At 42.8% G+C, this 20,593-nt stretch overlaps 3 protein-coding genes across 18 annotated transcripts; 1 reads left to right on the top strand and 2 right to left on the bottom strand.

Annotated features, from left to right (window-relative positions):
• Positions 1–187: 187 nt before the first annotated feature.
• LOC6547976 lies at positions 188–3,083 on the bottom strand. Of its 2 annotated transcripts, none has more exons than XM_001975023.3 (2): positions 2,892–3,083; positions 188–2,830 (listed from the first exon to the last, which is right to left on the bottom strand). In XM_001975023.3, exon 2 carries the CDS (start codon positions 2,826–2,828, stop codon positions 306–308), a length of 2,523 nt encoding a protein of 840 aa, XP_001975059.1. In that variant the 5' UTR covers positions 2,829–2,830; positions 2,892–3,083; the 3' UTR covers positions 188–305. The 2 variants fall into 2 exon arrangements, with proteins under 2 accessions (XP_001975059.1, XP_026836647.1); XM_026980846.1 differs by having other exon boundaries at positions 2,896–3,083.
• Positions 3,084–3,326: 243 nt separating this feature from the next.
• LOC6547977 (protein NDRG3) lies at positions 3,327–18,634 on the top strand. Of its 14 annotated transcripts, none has more exons than XM_001975024.3 (8): positions 3,327–3,733; positions 8,681–9,048; positions 11,490–11,573; positions 12,275–12,468; positions 12,535–12,655; positions 12,831–13,395; positions 13,493–13,577; positions 17,316–18,634. In XM_001975024.3, exons 2-8 carry the CDS (start codon positions 8,834–8,836, stop codon positions 17,762–17,764), a joined length of 1,713 nt encoding a protein of 570 aa, XP_001975060.1. In that variant the 5' UTR covers positions 3,327–3,733; positions 8,681–8,833; the 3' UTR covers positions 17,765–18,634. The 14 variants fall into 14 exon arrangements, with proteins under 14 accessions (XP_001975060.1, XP_026837091.1, XP_026837092.1 ...); XM_026981290.1 differs by having other exon boundaries at positions 11,478–11,573; XM_026981291.1 differs by having other exon boundaries at positions 8,622–9,048.
• LOC6548059 lies at positions 18,188–20,564 on the bottom strand. Of its 2 annotated transcripts, none has more exons than XM_015156316.2 (4): positions 20,332–20,564; positions 19,866–20,279; positions 19,390–19,806; positions 18,188–19,313 (listed from the first exon to the last, which is right to left on the bottom strand). In XM_015156316.2, exons 2-4 carry the CDS (start codon positions 20,116–20,118, stop codon positions 18,649–18,651), a joined length of 1,335 nt encoding a protein of 444 aa, XP_015011802.1. In that variant the 5' UTR covers positions 20,119–20,279; positions 20,332–20,564; the 3' UTR covers positions 18,188–18,648. The 2 variants fall into 2 exon arrangements, with proteins under 2 accessions (XP_015011802.1, XP_001975061.1); XM_001975025.3 differs by having other exon boundaries at positions 18,547–19,313; positions 20,336–20,562.
• Between the last annotated feature and the right edge of the window lie 29 nt (positions 20,565–20,593).

Raw genomic sequence — 20,593 nt, 5'->3', positions numbered from 1 at the left:
AACCCGATATTGGTGGAGATATATCCTCAAACAGTGACATCAATGGAAGATGGCAAGTATAACGTGCAGCACAGTTTAGGGGATGGGCAAATGTGAAGTGTATGTGTTAATTACTTCGAATGCAAAAGACTGAAAACTATTTAAAGTTTACTTTTAGAACGGTTTAATTTAATAAAAAAAAGGGTTTATTTAGTTTATACATTTCCTAAATTCTATATGTAATACCTATTACTTAGTCAACATATTTTATAATCTATTATTTTTTAATGTTAAACAAGAACTAAGCTCAATAACATTAACTTAAGCTAGAAACCCATGATGTGCTTCACCTTGGGCCTCTTAGCTGGCGGGGGAGTAGCATAGTCCTCGATAATAGTATTCTGTCCAGGCAGCAAGATTGAAAACTCGCGACTAAATGCATTAGGGGATTCTCTTTTGGGACTAATATGGGGCTGTTCAATGTCCTTATCAGGGTCGGGGGCTGCAATCACAGTGTAGTTCGCTGTGGTGGCGCCATATAGTTTTGGAAGACTTGTTCCGGGCACCATGTCGGGATTGGCCTCTGTCACCTCGTCCTCTGTGGGCTGCCCTGCTTGACTGGGCAATTGGTCCAACCAGTTTGCCATGCGTTGTTCCGGTTCCAGCTGCTTATCCTTAAATCGCTCTTCGAACATTTCTTTGGTCACATCCCGAGTGGTATCGTACTCCTCCATATCCCACACGTCCAGCAAACGAATCGACATCATGTCCGTATAGTGGGACAGTTGGTAGGCGGATTTCTGCCAAGAACCGCGATTGATGCTTTTCTTCTTTCTTACGTTTCTGTCACAGGGAGCTTTCTTTTTGGGTTGCCGTTTTGGTTTCTCTTTTGTTTTCTTCTTAGTTGTTTTCTTATCTTTTTTCTTGGATTTCGAAGTTTCTGCCTGTGCCTTTTCGGAGCCTAGGCTTTCATCTTCTGAAACATCCGTATCCTTTATCGCATAGTCAATTTCGATCTCTTCTACGATAAGGGGTTTTTCATCAGGTTTTGATCTCTTGGTTGCATCCCGAAAAATGTCTCTTATTTCTGGTATCGACTGTACTTCTGTGCAGCGCAGGCTCTCGCGTTGGACGCGTTCATTAACGGCATTGGCAAGGTAGCGAATGGCTTCCGTGGTGTGAAGTCCGGTTCTGATGTCATGGACGTGCTCTTCATCATCCCTTAGCGTTAATCTTTGGCAGTAAACATCTCCTAAGCTGTTTGAGGTTAGTAGCTGGGCAAAAGCATGATCACTTGCCTCCTCCAAGCGATGAAAGCGCATTCCTGTCATGCAGCTCGTTACCCGCTCTGCAAGATCAGCATAGACATTGGTAAATCCTCCCAAGCGAGCATCTATTAAAGCTTCTTCCAAGGTTAGCGGCGCAAAAGGTATTGCAGGCGAAAACATTTCATCCACCGTTTTTGCCTGGGCTTTTTGCAGTTCACAAATACGAAGATCTTTGGGTAATAGTCCAGCTAATGCAATATATTCACTGTTCTCGTGGGCGCATGTGTCAATAAAACTGGGAGGAAAAGTCATCTGATGCGTCCAGGTGACCACAGCACGATCGGTCAGCTTTTTACCCAAACATCTGATATCCAAACAGTGGAGCTTGTGATTACTAGCCACATACAGAAGATTGGGATTCACACTTCTGGCCAAACTAGAGAACCTCTCGCAAGCTTTGGAGTGAACGCTGCTGGCAAAGCAAGGATTCAGTGGTTGATTGCATCGTACATCTACGGTAAGCAAGACAGGCTGTGTTAGGTAGTGAAAGGTGCTTCCATCTGCTGGCATTAATTGTGCCCAGGTACTCGTGGTTTGCTTTAGCCCTTTTAGCAAGCAAACATCAAGCTTGGCTATATCCTTTTGTGTCGGAATATCCACGAAGCGTAAGGAACGATCTTGGCTAGCTAAGGCCAAGTTATTGGCATTGGCCATTGATTGTGCTACGCTTGTTAATGGAGCTTCCTGACTGCTAAACATGCATTGGCGAATGAGTTCGTAATCTTCAGGATCCTGCTCCTCTTTGCGTTTAAGTTGGTATAGGGAAACCTCGTTCAGAAACCGCGCTAGGAACATATGACTCCGATTTAAATTGTCCAGTGGCTGAAGTTCAAAAACTTCGCTGGAGGCTTCCTCTAGATGAGTCGAATGCAATTGCTGCCAAAACTCCGCCTCACCATAATCTCTGGAAAAGTGCAGATCTCTAAGCTTGTTACCACTGACATGCATGGCCAGATGGCCTCCTTCAAATGGCATCGTGTTTAGGTTTCCGCCTGTGTAGTAGTAATCGTAGCTATCCCTGAAGAAGGAATTTTCCTGCCGGGCTATATGCTCAGCCATCTCAAAGAGACTCGCACTGTGAACACCTTGCTCCTGCTTTTTTTCACGCTGTCGCATATTTTTGAACCGCCTATCAAATATTGCCTTGTGCAATTGCAAATTACGTGTCCATTCGTCGTAGGCGCCTGGTCTTTGGATGCATGCTTCCTCCCGAGGCGTCTGTCCATCCCTGGCCAGAAAAAGAGGGAGCGGCACCGTCACCGAGCAGTTTGGCAAGTCCTGCTTCTGATTCTCGTCCTGGTCGTACAGGATTTGACCCAACATTCCAGTGTTCATGCCCGGATTGGAGAAGTGCGGTGCATTCTCCAAAATGCTACGTAGATAATCGGGCTCATTGTTATCCTCAGCTTCTTGATCCGGCGGAAAATCGTCTTCGGTATCGGATTCATTATCACTAGTTTTTATCTTGACCTGGGCACTGAATTTGGCCAAATTGAGAGCTTTCTGATAGCGTCGCGGCATGTCTGCAATTGGTAAATAAGTTAGTTGTAAGTAGGCGGGTTTTGGTAAAGAGTTTTCATGAACTTTCTAGCTGGCCGATGGGTTCTGATGCATGTGAATCTGGATTCCGGGTTTCTTTATTCAGTTAGCCATGAATAATCTCAAATATTAAATCAAATTTCGCTCTTCAAACGCATGTGCTCTCTGCTTTTTTCTGGCCGCTCGAAACAGCTGTTTAGTGATGGACACTTATGTCTACAAAAAAATATCGGCTGAAGGTTATGTTAAAATTATGTTAAGAGTCGTGTTAAAATGCAAGTTATTACAAAATGTTATGTAATAATTTAATAATAATATCATAATCTAATATATTGTTATTGATTATTCAAAAATATGTGTACAGATTTAATCAAATCCGATTTAATCATCAACCGATGTTTTGAAAATCAACGATGTATCGCTGGTCGGCGATATTACAGAAATATCGGCTAACATCGATAACATCTTTGAAAACATCGATTCTCGATGCATCGATGTTTTTTCACATCACTATCAAATTTGCTTTACGCTGCATCGAGACCGAGAATTAAAGACTTGAAAGCAGCTGAAGAAATTACAAGAAATTGATCCCCGACAATTACTGGCAATCGCGAACAGCGGGCGTGTGTGTGTGTGTGCGTGCGCGCGAGAGCGAGAGAATAAGTGAACGAAACAGAACGAGCACTGAAATTACACAAGTTGTAAAAGAAAAGGTGAAGAAAAAAGTTGGTCGAGACCGAATATTGATTTTTTCATAGACAGTGCAGTTAAAACAACCGTCTCTTTTTGTTAACCGAAAAGAAGGCGTTGAGGAAAAGCGGTAGCAGTTTTTATCTCAGTTTTGAGGCCTACTGAAGAAGCGAAGAAAAACCAACGGAAAGCGTCAGGTGAGTTTTTCAAATCCAACCACGCACACACTCACACCTACTCACACACACACAGCGGGCACAATTAACACACATACAAGTGCAAAACAGACAACAAAACAAATGCCAGTTGGAAAGGTGCGAAAGAGAGGGGCGGGTATGGAAGATAACATTAACCAGTTCTAATTCTCTTCCCCTCCCTCTCGCTACGCTTGCATTTGTTTTGTTGCAGTTATCTATTACTCTTCCCCCCTCTCTCTCTTTCTCTCTCTGTCTTATCCTGTCTCTCTCTCTCTGCGCTCGCCCCCATTAAAAAGAAAAGAAAACACACTGCCTCATCTAAAACTTTTCATTTGCATCCCAGTATCTGTTTTCCAATTAGCACTATTGTATATTTTGCGCACTCTTCTTTTTACTTAGTTAACAGTTAGTTGTTGTATGCATGGTGTTGTCGTTGTTGTTCTTGTTGCTCGCCATATCTGTACTAATTCATCCATTTATGATGTTCGCCTTTATTCGTTATTCTTTTTTGTGTGTGCTTGGCTTTGGTTTCGCTGAGTTCTCCTCGCATTTCTTAACTGCTAATTTTTGACAAAACTCAAATGGCTTCTGGCTCTGACGTAATGGACCCCTGCTGCCTCCCCTTCGCTCCACTCCTTCCCTCCTTCTCTTTCCCTCTCTCTGTCTCTCTCGGAGCTGGCGCTTTTCCACTCTAAACGACCTCCAGAAAACTTCGCCGCAATCATTTCAGCAGCTGCCACAGTGAAGCCTGTCTGCAGAAAACCCAGTTATGTCAGTAAAAAAGGAGTGTGGTTGGAAGTTTTCTAAAACTTCCAACTTAAATTAAAGTTTAATAAAACTTAAAATTCTTTTATTAGGATCAAATTCTAACTGCCCTTTTGTGAATACTCCTTTGATAGTAAGATTATATTCTGAATCGAAATTAAGCTAAATATGAAATCCAACGAGTTGGCCAATTTGGGAAAAGAGTAACTTCCAGTTAATTTTCCTGGCAATGGTATACCAATTTTCCAAACTAAACAAAGGAAAAGCAAAATGGATTAATGGGCTGTTCATCAGAAGCGACTTGACTGTTATCTTTAACAGCTGCCCTAATTGGTTTACCTATAGGCAGTGTTTACTGTTCCTGCAGACATTTGTTATTCGCTGTTTTGTGAAATTTTATTGCTTCTAGCGGCTTTTGGGTGTGGAAATGAATGGGTGGGGACTCAACTTTAACGGCTTTACTGTAACCTGTCGGCGCCATCGCCATGGCCAGTAGTATTTCGTCTAGTTCGCCAGAGTATCTATCTGAGTCTAGAATATATATGTATCTATATCTGATGTTTAACTTTCCTGCATGTTTAATGCGTAGGTCAGTTTACTCAGAAAGCAAACACAGCGAAAAGTTCGTCGCACAAATTGCTTTTGTCGCCTTGTTGCTGCTCCTGTTGTTTGTGCTGTTGTTGTTGTTGTTGCTGTTGTTGGCCACTCAGGTGTTTACCAACTTCCTCGCCTTTTCCCTTTTCTGCCCTTGGTCTGCGGCTCTGTTTTATGTAACTTTCAAATCGATTGCAAACACGTAACAGTAGGGCAACCTGCGCCGCCCAAAAGCCCCATCGCGCCATTGCCCCACCACCCATTACCTTGCCACGCCCCCACACCCAACTGATATTCTCCCATATCCTGCAACAACATTCTGACGTTGAGCGTGTGATTTTGTTCGTTTCGGCTGTACGATTTTTTTTTTTGTTCTACTGGCCTGCGGCCTGACATAGCGTGACACTTCCTTTATGTGATTTGCTGCCGTTGTCGGTGCCTCATAACCTCTGCCCCCTGCCACGCCCCATTGGAAATATCTTGTCTCTCCGCCCCCAAAGAACATTTGAATAATTTCTGTTTTGCAAATTTGTCCCCACCGGAGGCGATATCCTTGAAAGACTCGGACAAATTGCAGTCAATACCAATAGTTGAGAAAGTATTTTTAGAGGCAGAAACGAACTTGTTCGTAGCCAACTTCCAAGAAAATCGAAGACGGGAAGTTCTTAAAAAAAAAACAATAGGATCTGCTAAGAGTGCAAAGAGTCAGCCTTAAGACGAATCAAATGGTAATAAAACAAAACAATACAAACCAGTTAACTAGAAAACCCCTTTCTGATTACTGCACACAATCATAAAACTTTTCTTTCTTAAAATAGTAAAAATATATGTAACTTTGTAATTTTTTCATTATACTTTTCATTACATTTCCCAGCAAATCAAAAGATCAAATTATGTAAATCATTTTGGTGCTCTGGAAAATCGTAATTGTTTAGGCTTTTGAGTCGGTAAATCCAAAGTAGCTTTGAATCCCAATCAAGTACACAGCTCAGCAGTAGATTGAGTTCAGATTGTTGTCTCGAGCTCGGTTTGTTGTTGCCCGTTGACCTGCCAACGGTTGCCGTGGGCGACCTGCCAAATTGTCGATATTCCGTGCGCTCCTTTCGCTCCGGCCGGAAAAGCCAGTGGGGAAAAGTCAGGAGGCACGTCGTTCGTCTGTCGCCGTCCCACTCTAGCCAGTTGCTAATTGCAATGGCTCCACCCTGCTCGCACCTCAAGCTCCTCCACACTCTCTTCTTCACGTGCAATCGCAATTATGAATAATTCGCCATAAATGGCACACGCTGGGCTGCAATTATTGGAATTGAAGTGGCCCAGTTGCCGCTGATAAATCGCTTGCCACCAATACCCTGTAGTAATTCCAGCTACATTATACATATATCGGAATATGGCTCTAGGCCCATTATATCATACACCATTTCGTGTGGTCGAGGTGAAAAGTGCAAGCGCAACTTTATCAGCGCCCATAAATCGAGCAGCAAAAGGTCAAAGTTGAGCTAGACTAACAGCATTTTCCGTGCGGAGGATGGCAATGGAATTTCCGAGTGCCAATGGACTTGGTTACTTTAAATGCGGTGTCATTTGTGTTTTGGCTTTTAGACTAGGGCTATAAATCATGGTGGCTTTGTGTGATTTTTCATACGACCAAGCTGTAAATATGGTTAATAAAAAAGTTAATAATTCCACACAAAGTTTCTAATTTTAATTGATTAGCTGAAAAGAAGCTTGGACTTCCGTATACCAGTTAAAGAACGGCTTTGTTCGATTTTACTGTACGAACTATTTAACTCACTTATCTTTATAAACCAAAGATAACGTTTGAGGACTGAGATGTTTCTGAAGATATTGGAGAGTCAAGAACCTTGATTGAATCACAGATACGAGATAAGATAGCAGGAAACCAACAGCAATGCATCGTTCCATTTTTAAATCATGTCTTTTAATTCTCAGTTCATTACCCATCGTGATTTTATGACTGAAGTTTCAATTCGAATGGCTAAATTATGCAGATATTATTGCAGCTAAATGAGCAATAAAATACTTAAGGCGTTGGCTTTTGAATAATAATGCTCTAGAGCGACTCCGGCTCCGCATCAAAGTCCTCCGCCTTCTACACATTTTTCTGTATGTTTTCCCTGGAGCCTCATTCATCATACGCACTGAGGTCCCAGCTTGGAAATGAATTCAAATTGCTTGGCTTGACTGGGTTCTAAAACCTAAGACGCAAAAAAAATGGTAGTCATAACGAGTTTTGTTTTGTTTGCTGTTTGAACTTATACACTTACCCAATGACCAGCACATAACATGTATATAATTATCTGTATCTGGGGCTGCGTCATAGCATTTGGAGTGGGTGAAGCGTTTGCATTTGCTTTGTTGCTGTCCGGTGATTATTAGTTGATAAATTCGAGCCGCATGACGCACTTAATCAGTGGCAAAAAAAAAAAAAAAAAGAAAAGAGCTACTTGACAAACGAAAATAGGAAGAAAACACAATTTGGCCTCCTGGGGATGTGTGAAATTTTCATGCCTCCGTTCCACTTTGGCTTCAAGCCAGGGCATGTGGAGAGCAGGCCTCAACCCTTGGCCCAAACTGGGTTAATGTAATGCATATGTGCTACATTGGCGACTACGGAGATGGGAATGGTCCGGGGGTTGCTGCAGTCTCTGTGTGCCCCAATCCCCCAATCCCCCACCACCACCCACATCCCCATCCCAAACCCACAACCCCACATCGCCTTCCTCTCGCGGCTTGGCCTGCATATTTTGTTTCAAGTACGAGCATTGACGCCCCAGCCCCAGTTCAGTGCTACCCCTTGCAGTGGAGCTTGGATAATGATGGCAGATGGAGGTTGGAGGTCTTGAGTTTCGGTAGATCTTTAAGGTGCACCAATTATGCTTATTTTATGTGCACTCACTGCTTACTGACAATTTTCTCGACTCGATGTGGACTTAAAAATGTTTAGAATGTATGTAACGCCCATTATTCTTGTTTTGATTTAAGGTATGAATAAGGCATCACAATTTCTCTTAAAGAAATCGAAGAGGGATTTAGAAATAACAAAAGGGCTTGGATTTTTCAATATATTTTTATTTGGCCTGGCTTTGTATTAATCAGTCCCCGTCTATTTATCAGTTTTGAAGTTGATGGCTTTACCGTCTGACTTTAAGCGTAACTAACTGAGTTTTGGTGCTGGCTTCGTCAAAGCGATGCCCCACTGTAGTGGCTTGCTGCTTCTTAACCAATGTCAATCATTTGATACTGTGGACCCCCGTAAATCCGGTCCTCGTGTGACTCAATCTCATCATCATTCTATTTGCTTTTGTTATTATAATTTTATTTTCTTTGTTTTTTTATGTGATTTATGTTTTGTGACGTTGTGATGCCGCTGCTGCGCTGCTGCTGCCCAAAAAACAAAACAAAAATAACTATGTATATGAATATTCGAATATCGACGAAACGCCCATTGTATTTGTCTGTCTGTCTGCCGGCTATAACATTACACACCTGAACGCTGATGAATCAAAAGCCTTGTTTATACAATATTCGAACCGATACGCACCCACACACCGACACTTGCATGCACAGTGGAACACTCAGTTCTAACTATCAGAAAAGAAACAAAAAACCAAAGCACACCAGGCTAAGTACTTAAACTCGAAATTTAAGTAAAGCCAAAAGATAACTAGCCGGTTACCAAATAAATCAGAAATCAGAAATCAAACGAAAGACCAAAAAAGCATGCCACAATCAGAGGGCGGCTATGTATCGCTGCCGGCCGTCAATGGCAATGGCAATGGCGGTGCCATCTATCAGTCGACCACAGAGCCCACGGCCCCGCCCTCCGTCTTTGCGAGCGTGAAGCGGGCCATTGGCCAGGCCATCAAGTCCTCGCCCACCGACAGCGAGGAGCTGCTCCGCTCGGAGCGCCAGCCGGTCATCGTCGGCGGCTCCAGGTAAGTCCATCCATCCGGGGTTCAGCCACCCGGCCGCCTCCTTTCCTCGGGCGACGCGACGGTGAGCTCTCCGCCAATCACTCTTAATCACCCACCACTTTGCCCGACATCCATTGCCCCCTCTTAAGCACGGACACACCACACCACACACCACATCCACACCCACTGAACCACGCACCACACCACTGAATCATTAACCAACTGAGTGACCCACTCGCAGCTGCACAGAGCACAAAACGCACAGGGTTCCAGAGAAATGTTTGCTTACTTGGAATAAATATGAAAAGTTACCTATAATTATATATTCAATCATAATCATAATCCTCCTTAAAAAACACACACACACAGCAGTGAGAGCTTATCTGAAAACAAATTCCCACAGCAAATAGCACATCCGTTGCAATTTAATTGAAATTAATTACTCAACATTCTTCCAAATTACTTTATCACTAATTTTCCACAAATGTGATTGTATCTATAAGCCGTGTTCTCTGTGTAGCTCAGTTAAACACCGAACATCAAAGCTCGATTTTGCCTTTGCCACCTGACTTCCCATAACCCCTGAAGCTTAATTGCGATTGCATGTCGGCCCAAAATGTTTGGTTTTTGCTTTTCTTGCTTTTGATTGTTTGTGGTTGTTGCCAATGTTGTTGTTATATTTCTCTTCATTTTCCAAGGCACCATGCATTATTTTATTGCAATTATTTGGCCAGCAGAAGGAAGAACTAATTGTATATGTTTGATGTAAATCAAAAGCCTTTCGCATAGCTCACATTCAGCATTACATCATCACCATCATCAGCAACTAGCGAAAAATGTACACAGCTTACTGCTTAAAGAAATTTTCAAATTGTACCTTTATTAGATAAACAAGATCCATAAAAGTAGAGCATTTTAAAAGGGTCTAGGCCCCAAGAGTAGACTGTCGGAAATTTAACTTCGTTTCTGGTTAGCCATGGCCCAAGGTCAGACTGCAGTTTGCAGTTGCAGCAGTTTTGTCAATACAACAATCCCGAGAGCACAGCAAACAGAGCTCAGAAAATAAACTGAACTCTTGAGTCGTTTAGTTTGGGTTTAGTTGGCCGCCGGTTGCGACCCACATTCGTTTTATTTATTCATACTCGCTGTAGAGTCCACGATTATTCACGACTGCTGGCGATCTCAAGTGGCCTTAATTAGTATTTCCGCAGCCACTGGCATCGCTCGTAAGTGATTTGGTCCACTTAATGTGTGACTTCAGACCTCAGATCGCACTGTCTGTTTGCATTCCTTAAGTCAAGTGCATTGCTCTTGGTCCCTGTCCTGCAGTTAACCGATATCGAGCAGTTCTAACCGGTTGGTTGGTCGGTACCGGTTTAAGCTGGAGATTCAAAGAATATTTAAAAAGAATGTACAGCAAGCGTATGCACACAGCTGATTAACACAAGTAATAGCCCTGTGCCTCATCATTTCAATTATTTACTCGCACATGGAGTCTTTTGCGTGCTGTCCCACAAATTGAATGTTCAGATTAATAATGGATGTACAGGGAAATGAAAGGCTTACGCCTGTAGTTAGTAATAATAGTGATACTTTAAACTCTACTTTAAGCTGCTCAGGAAGTTGCATATTTCAATTGCTATAGCGTCCCGTTCGTAAGCTTTATCTTATGAATTTATGATAATAATAGTTTTCCTTTAGTACATCCATTTTTCCCTGCCATAAGCTAAGCTCTGCTTATGCAATTACCCTTTGGCTCAATCACGTAACCAATTAAAGGTGATAATAAGGACGGCCATGACCCCAACCATATATGTATATACTACTAGTGGGTATATAATGTATGAGGATAATGAACTCTCATCCCTCACCTGAGTTTTCCCCACACCTCCGGCATTAACTAATTGAGTTCGGTCCCTGCAGTAAAAGTTTTTGTTATCCCAAGAAGAGGGTGTAGGTAAACAAAAGTTTCCAAGCTTTTCCTCTTTTACAGGGAACTTAGGGGACGTGTAAAGGAGAGGAAAGTCAAATTAGTATGCCAGATGGTCGCATTTTCCTGGCGCCACTTGTTTGTCGCTAGCCATTTTCATACATCGCTAACATCCATCGACATTTACCCCGAATGACATTGCGTGACTCATTCGCTTACGTTTTACGTAAGGAACCCGAGACCTTGACGAGTATTCCCCCGCTTCATTCATCCAGTCAAACAAACCGAAAGTTTGCTCCTCCGCTCTTTCTACTGCTCTATGTCTGCTTTACTCCCTATGTCTGCTTCACACCCTGTCCTGTGAATATATATACTCTTAAGATCTCCAATTCCTCCAAGTCCACAAGAAAATATGAAAACATATACGGTGAAAGTTTTTAGCCGATTTGGAACAGAGTCTGCCAGAAACTTGCCTCGATTTTTGCGTTCCTTTGGTTATTCTTTGCTTGCATGCTCATAGAATCTCTTTCAGAGACCGCGACAAATCCGGTAAGACACTGACCACCAAGATGCCGTCGGCTCCAACACACACTGCCGAGGAGGCACACCTGCTGGGGTAAGCAAAATCCAAAAAAAAAAAAAACAAACAAAAAAGCAGAACGAAAACGAAACCAATTCTCTAGAATACTCCCAGGGTATTGTGTAATTAGGCCCCACATTTCCGAACCATCCGAATGTATGTAAGATAAATATGCAAGACACTGAAACACCCAAAACACTATCACAACACACAAGTTTAGAGTTATTCGTTTGAATTTATTTCCTGTTATTTTTGTTCATTAACCCTTCACATAGTTCTTGATTTACGAGTAAAAGTATTGTTAAGACACAAAAATTAGTTTGTAAGTACTTGCCTAGACTTGAGTTTGACAAATAAACCCTGTAAAAGCATCCCAAATTGTTCTATCTCTCCGAATGTTTATTAACCGATAACCTTACGTATTGATTTATTTGAGTTTTGCATACATATAAAACCATACCTAGAGTAGAGGAGAGCAGCGAGATCAACTCATGCCTGCCATATGTATGCCCCCAGATCAGTAGCCTGTTAGACTCTAGATGAGAACCGAAACAAGGATGCATATCCTTCGACACAAAGACACAAAAACTCACAGGATGCCAATCTACGAACAGCAACCCAGCTGCTGCTGCCGCTGCCGCTGCTGCTGCCCAAAAATCCCACCAGAAAACATATTGTATCAGGGATTAAGGAACAACATGTTACTAACTTACTATTTCTTTTATCCATCCCAACAGCACAATGCCCGTTGATCCCATGGATGACATCGAATTGCGCTCCGTGCAGCTGCAATTCCCCAATGCCCGCGGCTCCATCCTGGAGGCCTGTGAACAGCGACGCGTGCCCACAGACAAGGGCGATGTCCACGTGGCCATACAGGGCGATACCGCCAAGCCGGCCATCATCACCTACCACGATTTAGGCCTAAACTGTGAGTGTTCAACTACTTGTGCAGGTACCCGCCCTCTTACTAATCCGTATATTTATCCAATTACAGACGCCACCAGCTTTGCTGGCTTCTTCAACTTTCCAGTGATGCGAGGTCTGCTGGAGAACTTCTGTGTTTACCATGTGACTGCTCCTGGCCAGGAGGAGGGTGCACCCACTTTGCCAGAGGAGTAAGAATTGATTGCTTGCCGCGTTATACTTTTCTTGTCAGTTATCCGAATATTGTAAATCAATAGTAAAGAAAAGAAAATGTATAAATATTTAAATTTGAATGAAATAGTTGCGGCCTATATTAAGTTTATAATAGCAAAAAACATTTCTTATAATTATATTTTTCGCTTACAGTTACGTGTATCCGACCATGGATGATCTGGCCGCCCAGCTGCTTTTTGTGCTATCCCACTTTGGCCTGAAGTCGGTGATTGGTTTCGGCGTTGGTGCCGGGGCAAATATTCTGGCCCGTTTCGCTCACGCGCATCCGGACAAGGTGGGCGCCCTGTGCCTCATCAACTGCGTGTCCACGCAGTCGGGCTGGATCGAGTGGGGCTACCAGAGCTTCAATGCGCGCTTCTTGCGCACCAAGGGCATGACACAGGGCGTGATCGATTATCTGATGTGGCACCACTTCGGACGCAATCCGGAGGAGCGCAATCACGACCTGGTGCAGATGTACAAGCAGCACTTCGAGCGTGGCGTAAATCCGACCAATCTGGCTATGCTGATCAATGCGTACATTCATCGCAACGACCTGCACTTGGCGCGCACTCCGCCAGGAACTCCGGGCAGCGAAACGGCGGCCACCACGCTGAAGATGCCGGTGATCAATATCACGGGTTCGCTCTCACCGCACGTGGACGACACGGTGACCTTCAATGGCCGTCTAGACCCCACAAACTCATCCTGGATGAAGGTTCTTAGAAATTTTAACATACATACATATGCAGCCGTATATATATGTATTCCAATTAAGTTCTGATGGACTCTAATGAGCTTGTTTTCGCCCACAGATTTCCGATTGCGCTTTGGTGCTGGAGGAGCAGCCGGCCAAGCTGGCCGAGGCCTTCCGGCTCTTCTTGCAGGGCGAGGGCTACGGTAAGTGTTAGAACACCGCACACACCACCACCAAGAACCACCACAGCAACAAAAACAACTAGAACTACAGCAACATCAAATGCTACAACAACTGAACAACCTCAGCAATCTCTGATACAATCTCAACAATCTACTACTGTACCCACTCTATCTAATCCTTCTATTAACCCGCAACTACCTTAACTACTTAACTACCTACCACCTAACTGTCTTAGTCAAGTACTTCAGGCCCGGCGACTGGGACGGCACTCAGTTGAGCAGCTTCATCTAGAAGTCCCTTCCGTTTGGAGCAAGATATCCCCTCCATAGATTCAGCTCAGTTCAGTTCGGTTCAGTTCAGTTCAGTTCAGCTCAGCTCAGTTTCCACTAAGGATGCCCCTAGCTTAGCCCCCGATTTCTCTGTGGAGACACACGCACACACAAAGTACACAAACGACCCTGACCCAACCTGATTTTAGTCTAAACCAAAATCTTTGAGAATCAAAAGCTTTTTGAGAGATGCATTGAAACGAAACCAAAAAAACTATTGTGCAAAATTTTATATTTACAAATTGGTTAGATATACAAAACAAATAAAAAAAAAAACAAAATTGACATTGATCGTTCATATATATGTTGATAATAAACCAAAGTATTTGTACGCAAACAAAGTATTTCCAAATAAATCGAAAAGTTGTTGAAAATCAAGCGTTTACTTTTTACACACATGTACATATTTAACCACTTTCAAACCCAACCCTATTTCCCTAAATAGTTAGGACCCCAAAGAATACACACAATTTCGCATCCACGACAAGAAAAGATATTCAAGATGTTCATTACTTTGTTTTTCATTTCTTTTTCCTTTCTCCAAAACTGCTTGTTTTTGCTAAACCAACATACAAAACAAAATATATAAAAAAAAAAACGAAATAAAAAAAAATTATATGAAAAACAAACGAACAACACGCAACATGAATCCAAATGAAAAAATATACAAACAAAATCTATCACACGAAATTTCAACTTCAAACGATCAAAAACCCCAAAATCCGCACCCCATAATTCCATAACCTTCATACGATTTCATGGTCTATGCAATCCAATCCATCGACTTGGTCTCTGCTGCATTCACCAACGACTTCCCCGTTCTGTTCAATTCAATTCAATTTAATTTAATTCTAACTCTGATTTTCTGTTCGTTTCGAAATTGTTTTTTCCAATCTACCTCAACTCGAAATGATCAACCAATAACTATTTAACTAATGCAACTGCGCGTTCTCTATAATTCCAATAACAAACAAAATATAATAATCGTGTATATGGTATGTATATTTGTACACAATCATATTTTCGCACCTGTGATCGTAGTGTCCGAGAAACCTCAGTAGGATGATCTGCCGGATCTGCACCCAAGCAGTAATATACCCAACAAAATTGCAAAAAAACAAACCCGAAATCTAGTTGGAATGCATTTAGCTAATTAATTAATACAATAATTCAAATTAACATTATATACAAATATATAGGCAAAGTAGAGCTTAAAAACACTTACACACATACACTGCTAGTCAAAGTTCTTTCGATATTTTAAGGTGTTTTTAGCGGGTAAATTAAAACAATGTCATAATAATAGAAGCGTTTTGTTTTATTTATTATTTATTTAATTTTTCTATAAAAATAACTTGACATACTAATTTTCTGACTTAACCCTCGACACCTTAAGATTTAGAGAGCTGAATAGTGAAAATGACTTACACTAACCTGCATATACGTAGATTTGCTTCTGAGTACAGTGCAACCTCGATAGCTGGGCAATTGATGCGCTTTCGCTTTTCCAACGCTCTTTGATTTTCTCCTCCACAACAAGACCCCACACTCGCACACGCCTTTTGTTTCGAAAGACTCTTTCATTTATTTGACCTTTCATTTTGTTTTATTTATTTACACGCAAATTGAAAACAAATTATACTACAATGTCAACAACATCGAAAACTATTACCACAACAACCACAAACAATTGAACATTGAATTTCGAAAACCCCAAAAGCTGTTGGCACACTGCAAAAGTTGGCGCGCAAAATCTCATCGGTCAGCCGGAGCAGTTCCACGCAAATTGAGCTCACTGTACAGTGAACGGCGGCGGCAGAGCAAAATCTAAGAGAGCGAATGGAGAGAGCAACAGCAGTGGCAGTAGCAGCGGTAGCGGTAGCGGCAGCGGTATCGGCAGAAGCAGCAGCATCAGCGGCACAGCCCCCCAATTCGGTGGGGCAGAGTGAGAAAGAGAGAGAGATATAGCAATTGGATAATCACCCCCCACAAGCCAAGCAAAAACCCACTTAGAACAAAACCCACTTTAAAAAAATGGTTTACAGCTTTGCTTTTAAGGGCAACATAATCTTGCTTCGGTTTCTCCACTTCTGTGATTTGCGTTGAAATTTATTGTTGCTCTTTTGTTTATGTTTAATACGCTTTTTTTTGTAATTAATGCGATTTTTAGTTGGTAAGCTTATAAGTGGAAAGCGGCAAGTGATTAGTTTCCATTTCGTTTGTTGTCTACATAAATAAATGCATTACATATATGTATGTATGTACTTTACATATAGCCTTTCGTTGTGTCACCCTTTTCTCCCACTTGCCTTAAAAGTCGGGCTGCTTTCACCATCCACAACACAGCTTAAATGTACGAGAGCAATAAGCAATACACACTATACAAATATACATACATGACAACGCTATTATATACAAATTACATACACTAACCATTACTCAAGTCGAGAAAAAACGATAAACGAAACGAAAATTGAAAGTGTAAGCTTTTGTTGTATATTTGAGAATTCTAAATAAACGAACAACGTGAATTTCGAACTGTAACGGTGCGGCCAGAGTGATATACTCCTCCGATATATAAACTATATACTATTTGACTATATCTGGTAATAGGCCACTGGTCTTCTGGCCTCTGGGAGCCGCGTCTCTTTCCCACAGCAGCAGCATCGTCGTCACAGCAGCCACATCCAATCCTCCAGCAAGGGGGCCATCGCATCGCATCGCATCGATCCGCTCATCGACCATCGCGAAATTTCAGCCCAGCTTTCTCCCCTCCCCCTCCATCTCGTCCATCATCTAGAACAACAACAAACAACAATAATAATTATAATTATAATAATAATAGAACAACAGCAGCAGCAGATTGTCGCCGCTTTCATCTCGAATCATGCAAAATGCACCAGACACATTACATGAAGATACAGATACATTACAGATACACTTGCAGCTGCGGTTAAAATAATGGCAGGACTAATCATGATAAGCGTTAAATTTATGTGCTTTAAGTGGTTTTTATAGTTACAGCATATCTGCTGTATGAACTTACTGAACAATATTTATAATGAATTAAACGATGTAAATTGTAATTATAATGAATGGTGACATATTTGAATATTAACATATCTGCAGTAATTTTAACGAGTGGCCGTAGGGCCGTAACTTCTATTCAAAATTTAAGAGCATATTAAGGATCTAATCTATTTTGATCGCAGCCATGCAAACGTACAGACATCACCACATGTACATACATTTCAAAAACAGCAGGCAAGCCTTTTAGAAAGTGTATAAAAATAAACACTCATCAAGAACAAGAACCAACAACTTACATGTTATCAAGTGACATAACGTAAATAACAATAGCCAAACTACTACTACCTTCCCCCCCAACAACATCAACAACAACAACAACCACTTAAAAAACTGCAACAGCAACGCCGCTGTCCACGCCAGCGAGTTCGCCCTGTGGAACTAAATACCACACCTACTCCTCCATCTTCTTTGCGAACTTCCGGGAGCAGCAGCAGCAGGCGATGGAGGAGCGCGAGCGTGAGCGGGAAAGGGAGCGGGATCGCCAGCGGCAGCTGAGCCTCCGTGTGGGCAATCGCCTCCGGGAGACGGCCATCAATTGCACCAACACGAGCACCAACCGCACCACCGCCGGCCAGGGGGACAATAATAACGCGGATGGTCGCAGCGTCGACGGGGACGATCTGGATGTGGAGAATGGAAATGGATGTGCCAGCGGCAGCGGAACAGGAACCGGAAATGGCAACCGAGCTTACGTGACCACGGACACATCGGGCACCCTTTACTACGGCACCCAGAGCAACAAGATACGCATCACAGAGAACCCACTGCCCGAGCCGGTTAGCTCTTAGATTGTTACTGCAGAGCCACATAATCTCCAAAAGACACATTGTTATTGTTGTTACCACACACTGAGAAAAATAATGCAGCAGCAGCAGCCAAGTCAAGCCAAGCTTTCAGCCGTGCTCCAAGAGACACAAAGCCACAGAAACTCAAAGAATAATAATATTATATAATACAAGCAACTCACACACCGCTAGGAAATGAATGCGAATGCAATAATTAACCACCAAATGAGAACCCATTGATTGATTGATTGATTGATGATTGTGTTTCCCTATGGTTTTCGATATGCGGAGAGATATTTGTAATTTACACTTTGTGCCTGAGCGTAACGTAACGAACATACACGTATATATATCAAGCCAGATCGGTTGAGATCAGCAACAGCAGTTTAGTTTTCTATGCCCAATTGGTTATATGTTTTTTTTTCTGGAGTGCAACACATATTTTATGACGAGCTTGCTTAGTTGTTGTAAATCGAACAATATACAAAATATGTGTATACAGATGACACAAGAACAAAAACTAAAAACTAACGAGCATTTTCGCTTAATGTTAAAACCTAAAACAAATCCAACTGTTATCTTAATCCCATAAATAACAATGTAGCATATCAAATAACAAACGAAAAATCTCTCAAAATTACGTATATACTTATACAAAACCCTAGATAAATCGTAGACAATTGCGAATTGCGAGTAACTTCAAGCAAAATTCTGTTCACAATGAATGAAGAGAAAACCCTAGACACAGGACACTGTCACAAAAAGAACACATACACGATATGAATATAGAATACATACATATAATATATATAAATAATGACAACTTTTTGCAATAACTTCGAATTCAATTCAATAAAAGTTTTAGAAGCTTGAGTTCGCTTTTTCTATTACTTCGGTTGGAGCATTTCGCTAATCCTGCGTAGAGTCTCCTCGCGATCGCGACGCATCAGTTCGGATACTTGTTCCAGAAAATGATGCTGCTGCTCGCGTTGCTGCCGCAGGAAGCTCTCGTTGGTAGTTTTGATCTGTGCAAGCAGTTGCTTTTGACCTTCCATGATGGCAGTGAGTGCTTCAATAGGCGTTGGTTCAGCCTCCATCTCTATGGCGTCCTCATAGTCATCGCTATCGGCAGCCGCTCTTAGGAGATCGCAGGTGGAGCTGGAGTTATCGCTGTCACTCTCCAGGGGAACGCTTGGTTTGCCTGGCGGCTTGGGAAAGGACAGTTGGCTGCTGCGAATGGGCCTTGGAATAGCACTTTTTTTGTTTTCTGGCGGTGCCTGAATCAGTTCGTCGAAAAGCTCAAAGTGGCGAGGCAGAATGCGTACATTATCTAGCCCGTGCTCCTTGGCCTCGCGATGACGCTTGCAGAGTAGTCTCAGTTTATTGCGCAGTTGGTGGGGAGTGCGTTTAATGGCCTGCTTAGCCAAGATGTTGGAAATGTGCACCAGGGTCTGGAAGTTGCGCTTTCGGGAACCATCCAAGGCGCGGAAGAAACCATTGTCCCGAATGATGAGTAGAAACGAATCGACCTCTTCGTCTGTCCAAAAGTGCGCTAAGTGGCGATTGTGGTGATTTCATTAAATATGGAATAGGTAATAGGATATAATAATAGCAAGTGTAATAACTACCTCCGCTTCTCTGTGATGCATCACCCTCGTCCTCGTCACTGTCATTAAAATCACTATCGCTTGCGCTGCTACGATTGGCTTCCGCTTCAGCCTCTGCGGCTGCCTCCTCTTCGGTGGGATCCAGGACCAGTCGCATCGCCTCAAAGTGCTCGAACGAATCGCCTGTACCGTTCTTGACCTTGTTGTACAATCGTCGCAGCTGCTGGAACTTGATGCGCAGCTTCGTCGCACCCTTATGACAGTTGCGTTTTGCCATCTCTTTGGCCAGCAGCTTAAAGACCTTGGCGTTGCGCTTTTGTAGCAAAGCTGCCCGCAGACCAAGAGTGTGAATCAGTTCTAGGAGGAGATCCACTTCGCCCTCTGCCCACTTGCAGCGGGCAACGATGTTAATTGAAGAGCCAGAGGCATCCAAAGCATCTGCGAAGGAGAGTCCCTTAATTTCATGTTCAAATGCATTCTTCCCTGGTGGCACCTACCGTCCCCTTCTATTTCCGAGATCATGCCGGACTGGTCCTCGTCGGCCTCCACATCGGTGTCACTCTCTAGCACCTCTTCATCCTGATCAGATAGATCCTCTCCCTGCATCAGCTCGTGGACCGCCTCAAAGTGCTCGAACGGCTCGCCTCCATTCCGGGCCCTTGCATACTGACGGCGCATCTGATGGAACTTCACTCGCAGATGCTTTGGACTCTTGGGGCAGTTGCGTCTGGCCATTTCCCTGGATACCATCCGAAACACCTTTGCATTGCTCCTCGCCCTCCGCAGTGCAGCTTGCAGTTTCAGTTGGTGGATGATACCCAGAAAGGTCTCCACCTCGGCGCCTGTCCACTTGCAGCGGCTGGCTTTTCCAGAACTGTTCTCCGACACCGAGTGATTCGCATTTTCCAGATCTGATATGAAAAATAAGGATTTGATAACATCGAATCGGAGGCCGCAGCTTACCCACTCATAAGGTGTGCATATTTCTGCTCTGTTTCGTGGTCGTCCTCATCGTTGCCATTGAATAGCGAGAACTTGCTCATTTTTAAATATTACTGCTTAACTTCGCGATAAAACCAATAAATATATTTATGTTTAATCAGATCATAACAATAACAAGACTGTCATCGATATTAGGACGCGCTGAGCCATCTATTGTTATCGACTAACCGTGTGGCCGTACCATAATGCAACTTGATGTAAGTTACATGTAAGGAAAAATGTA

This window comes from Drosophila erecta, unplaced genomic scaffold (assembly GCF_003286155.1).
Source record: "Drosophila erecta strain 14021-0224.00,06,07 unplaced genomic scaffold, DereRS2 tig00000092-arrow-pilon, whole genome shotgun sequence".
Lineage (NCBI taxonomy): Eukaryota > Metazoa > Arthropoda > Insecta > Diptera > Drosophilidae > Drosophila > Drosophila erecta.
The sequence above is the reverse complement of the archived record's forward strand: the minus strand, read 5'-3'. Positions and strand labels throughout refer to the sequence as shown.

Coding starts and splice junctions, on each gene's coding strand:
- LOC6547976 (XM_001975023.3), bottom strand. CDS start 2,828: ATGCCGCGACGCTATCAGAAAGCTCTCAATTTGGCCAAATTCAGTGCC.
- LOC6547977 (XM_026981290.1), top strand. CDS start 8,834: ATGCCACAATCAGAGGGCGGCTATGTATCGCTGCCGGCCGTCAATGGC. Junction 13,396..13,492: donor CAAACTCATCCTGGATGAAG/GTTCTTAGAAAT, acceptor TTTCGCCCACAG/ATTTCCGATTGCGCTTTGGT. Junction 13,578..17,315: donor CTTGCAGGGCGAGGGCTACG/GTAAGTGTTAGA, acceptor AAACTGCAACAG/CAACGCCGCTGTCCACGCCA.
- LOC6548059 (XM_001975025.3), bottom strand. CDS start 20,411: ATGAGCAAGTTCTCGCTATTCAATGGCAACGATGAGGACGACCACGAA. Junction 19,807..19,865: donor CTCGGAAATAGAAGGGGACG/GTAGGTGCCACC, acceptor TCTCCTTCGCAG/ATGCTTTGGATGCCTCTGGC. Junction 19,314..19,389: donor TGCATCACAGAGAAGCGGAG/GTAGTTATTACA, acceptor ATCGCCACTTAG/CGCACTTTTGGACAGACGAA.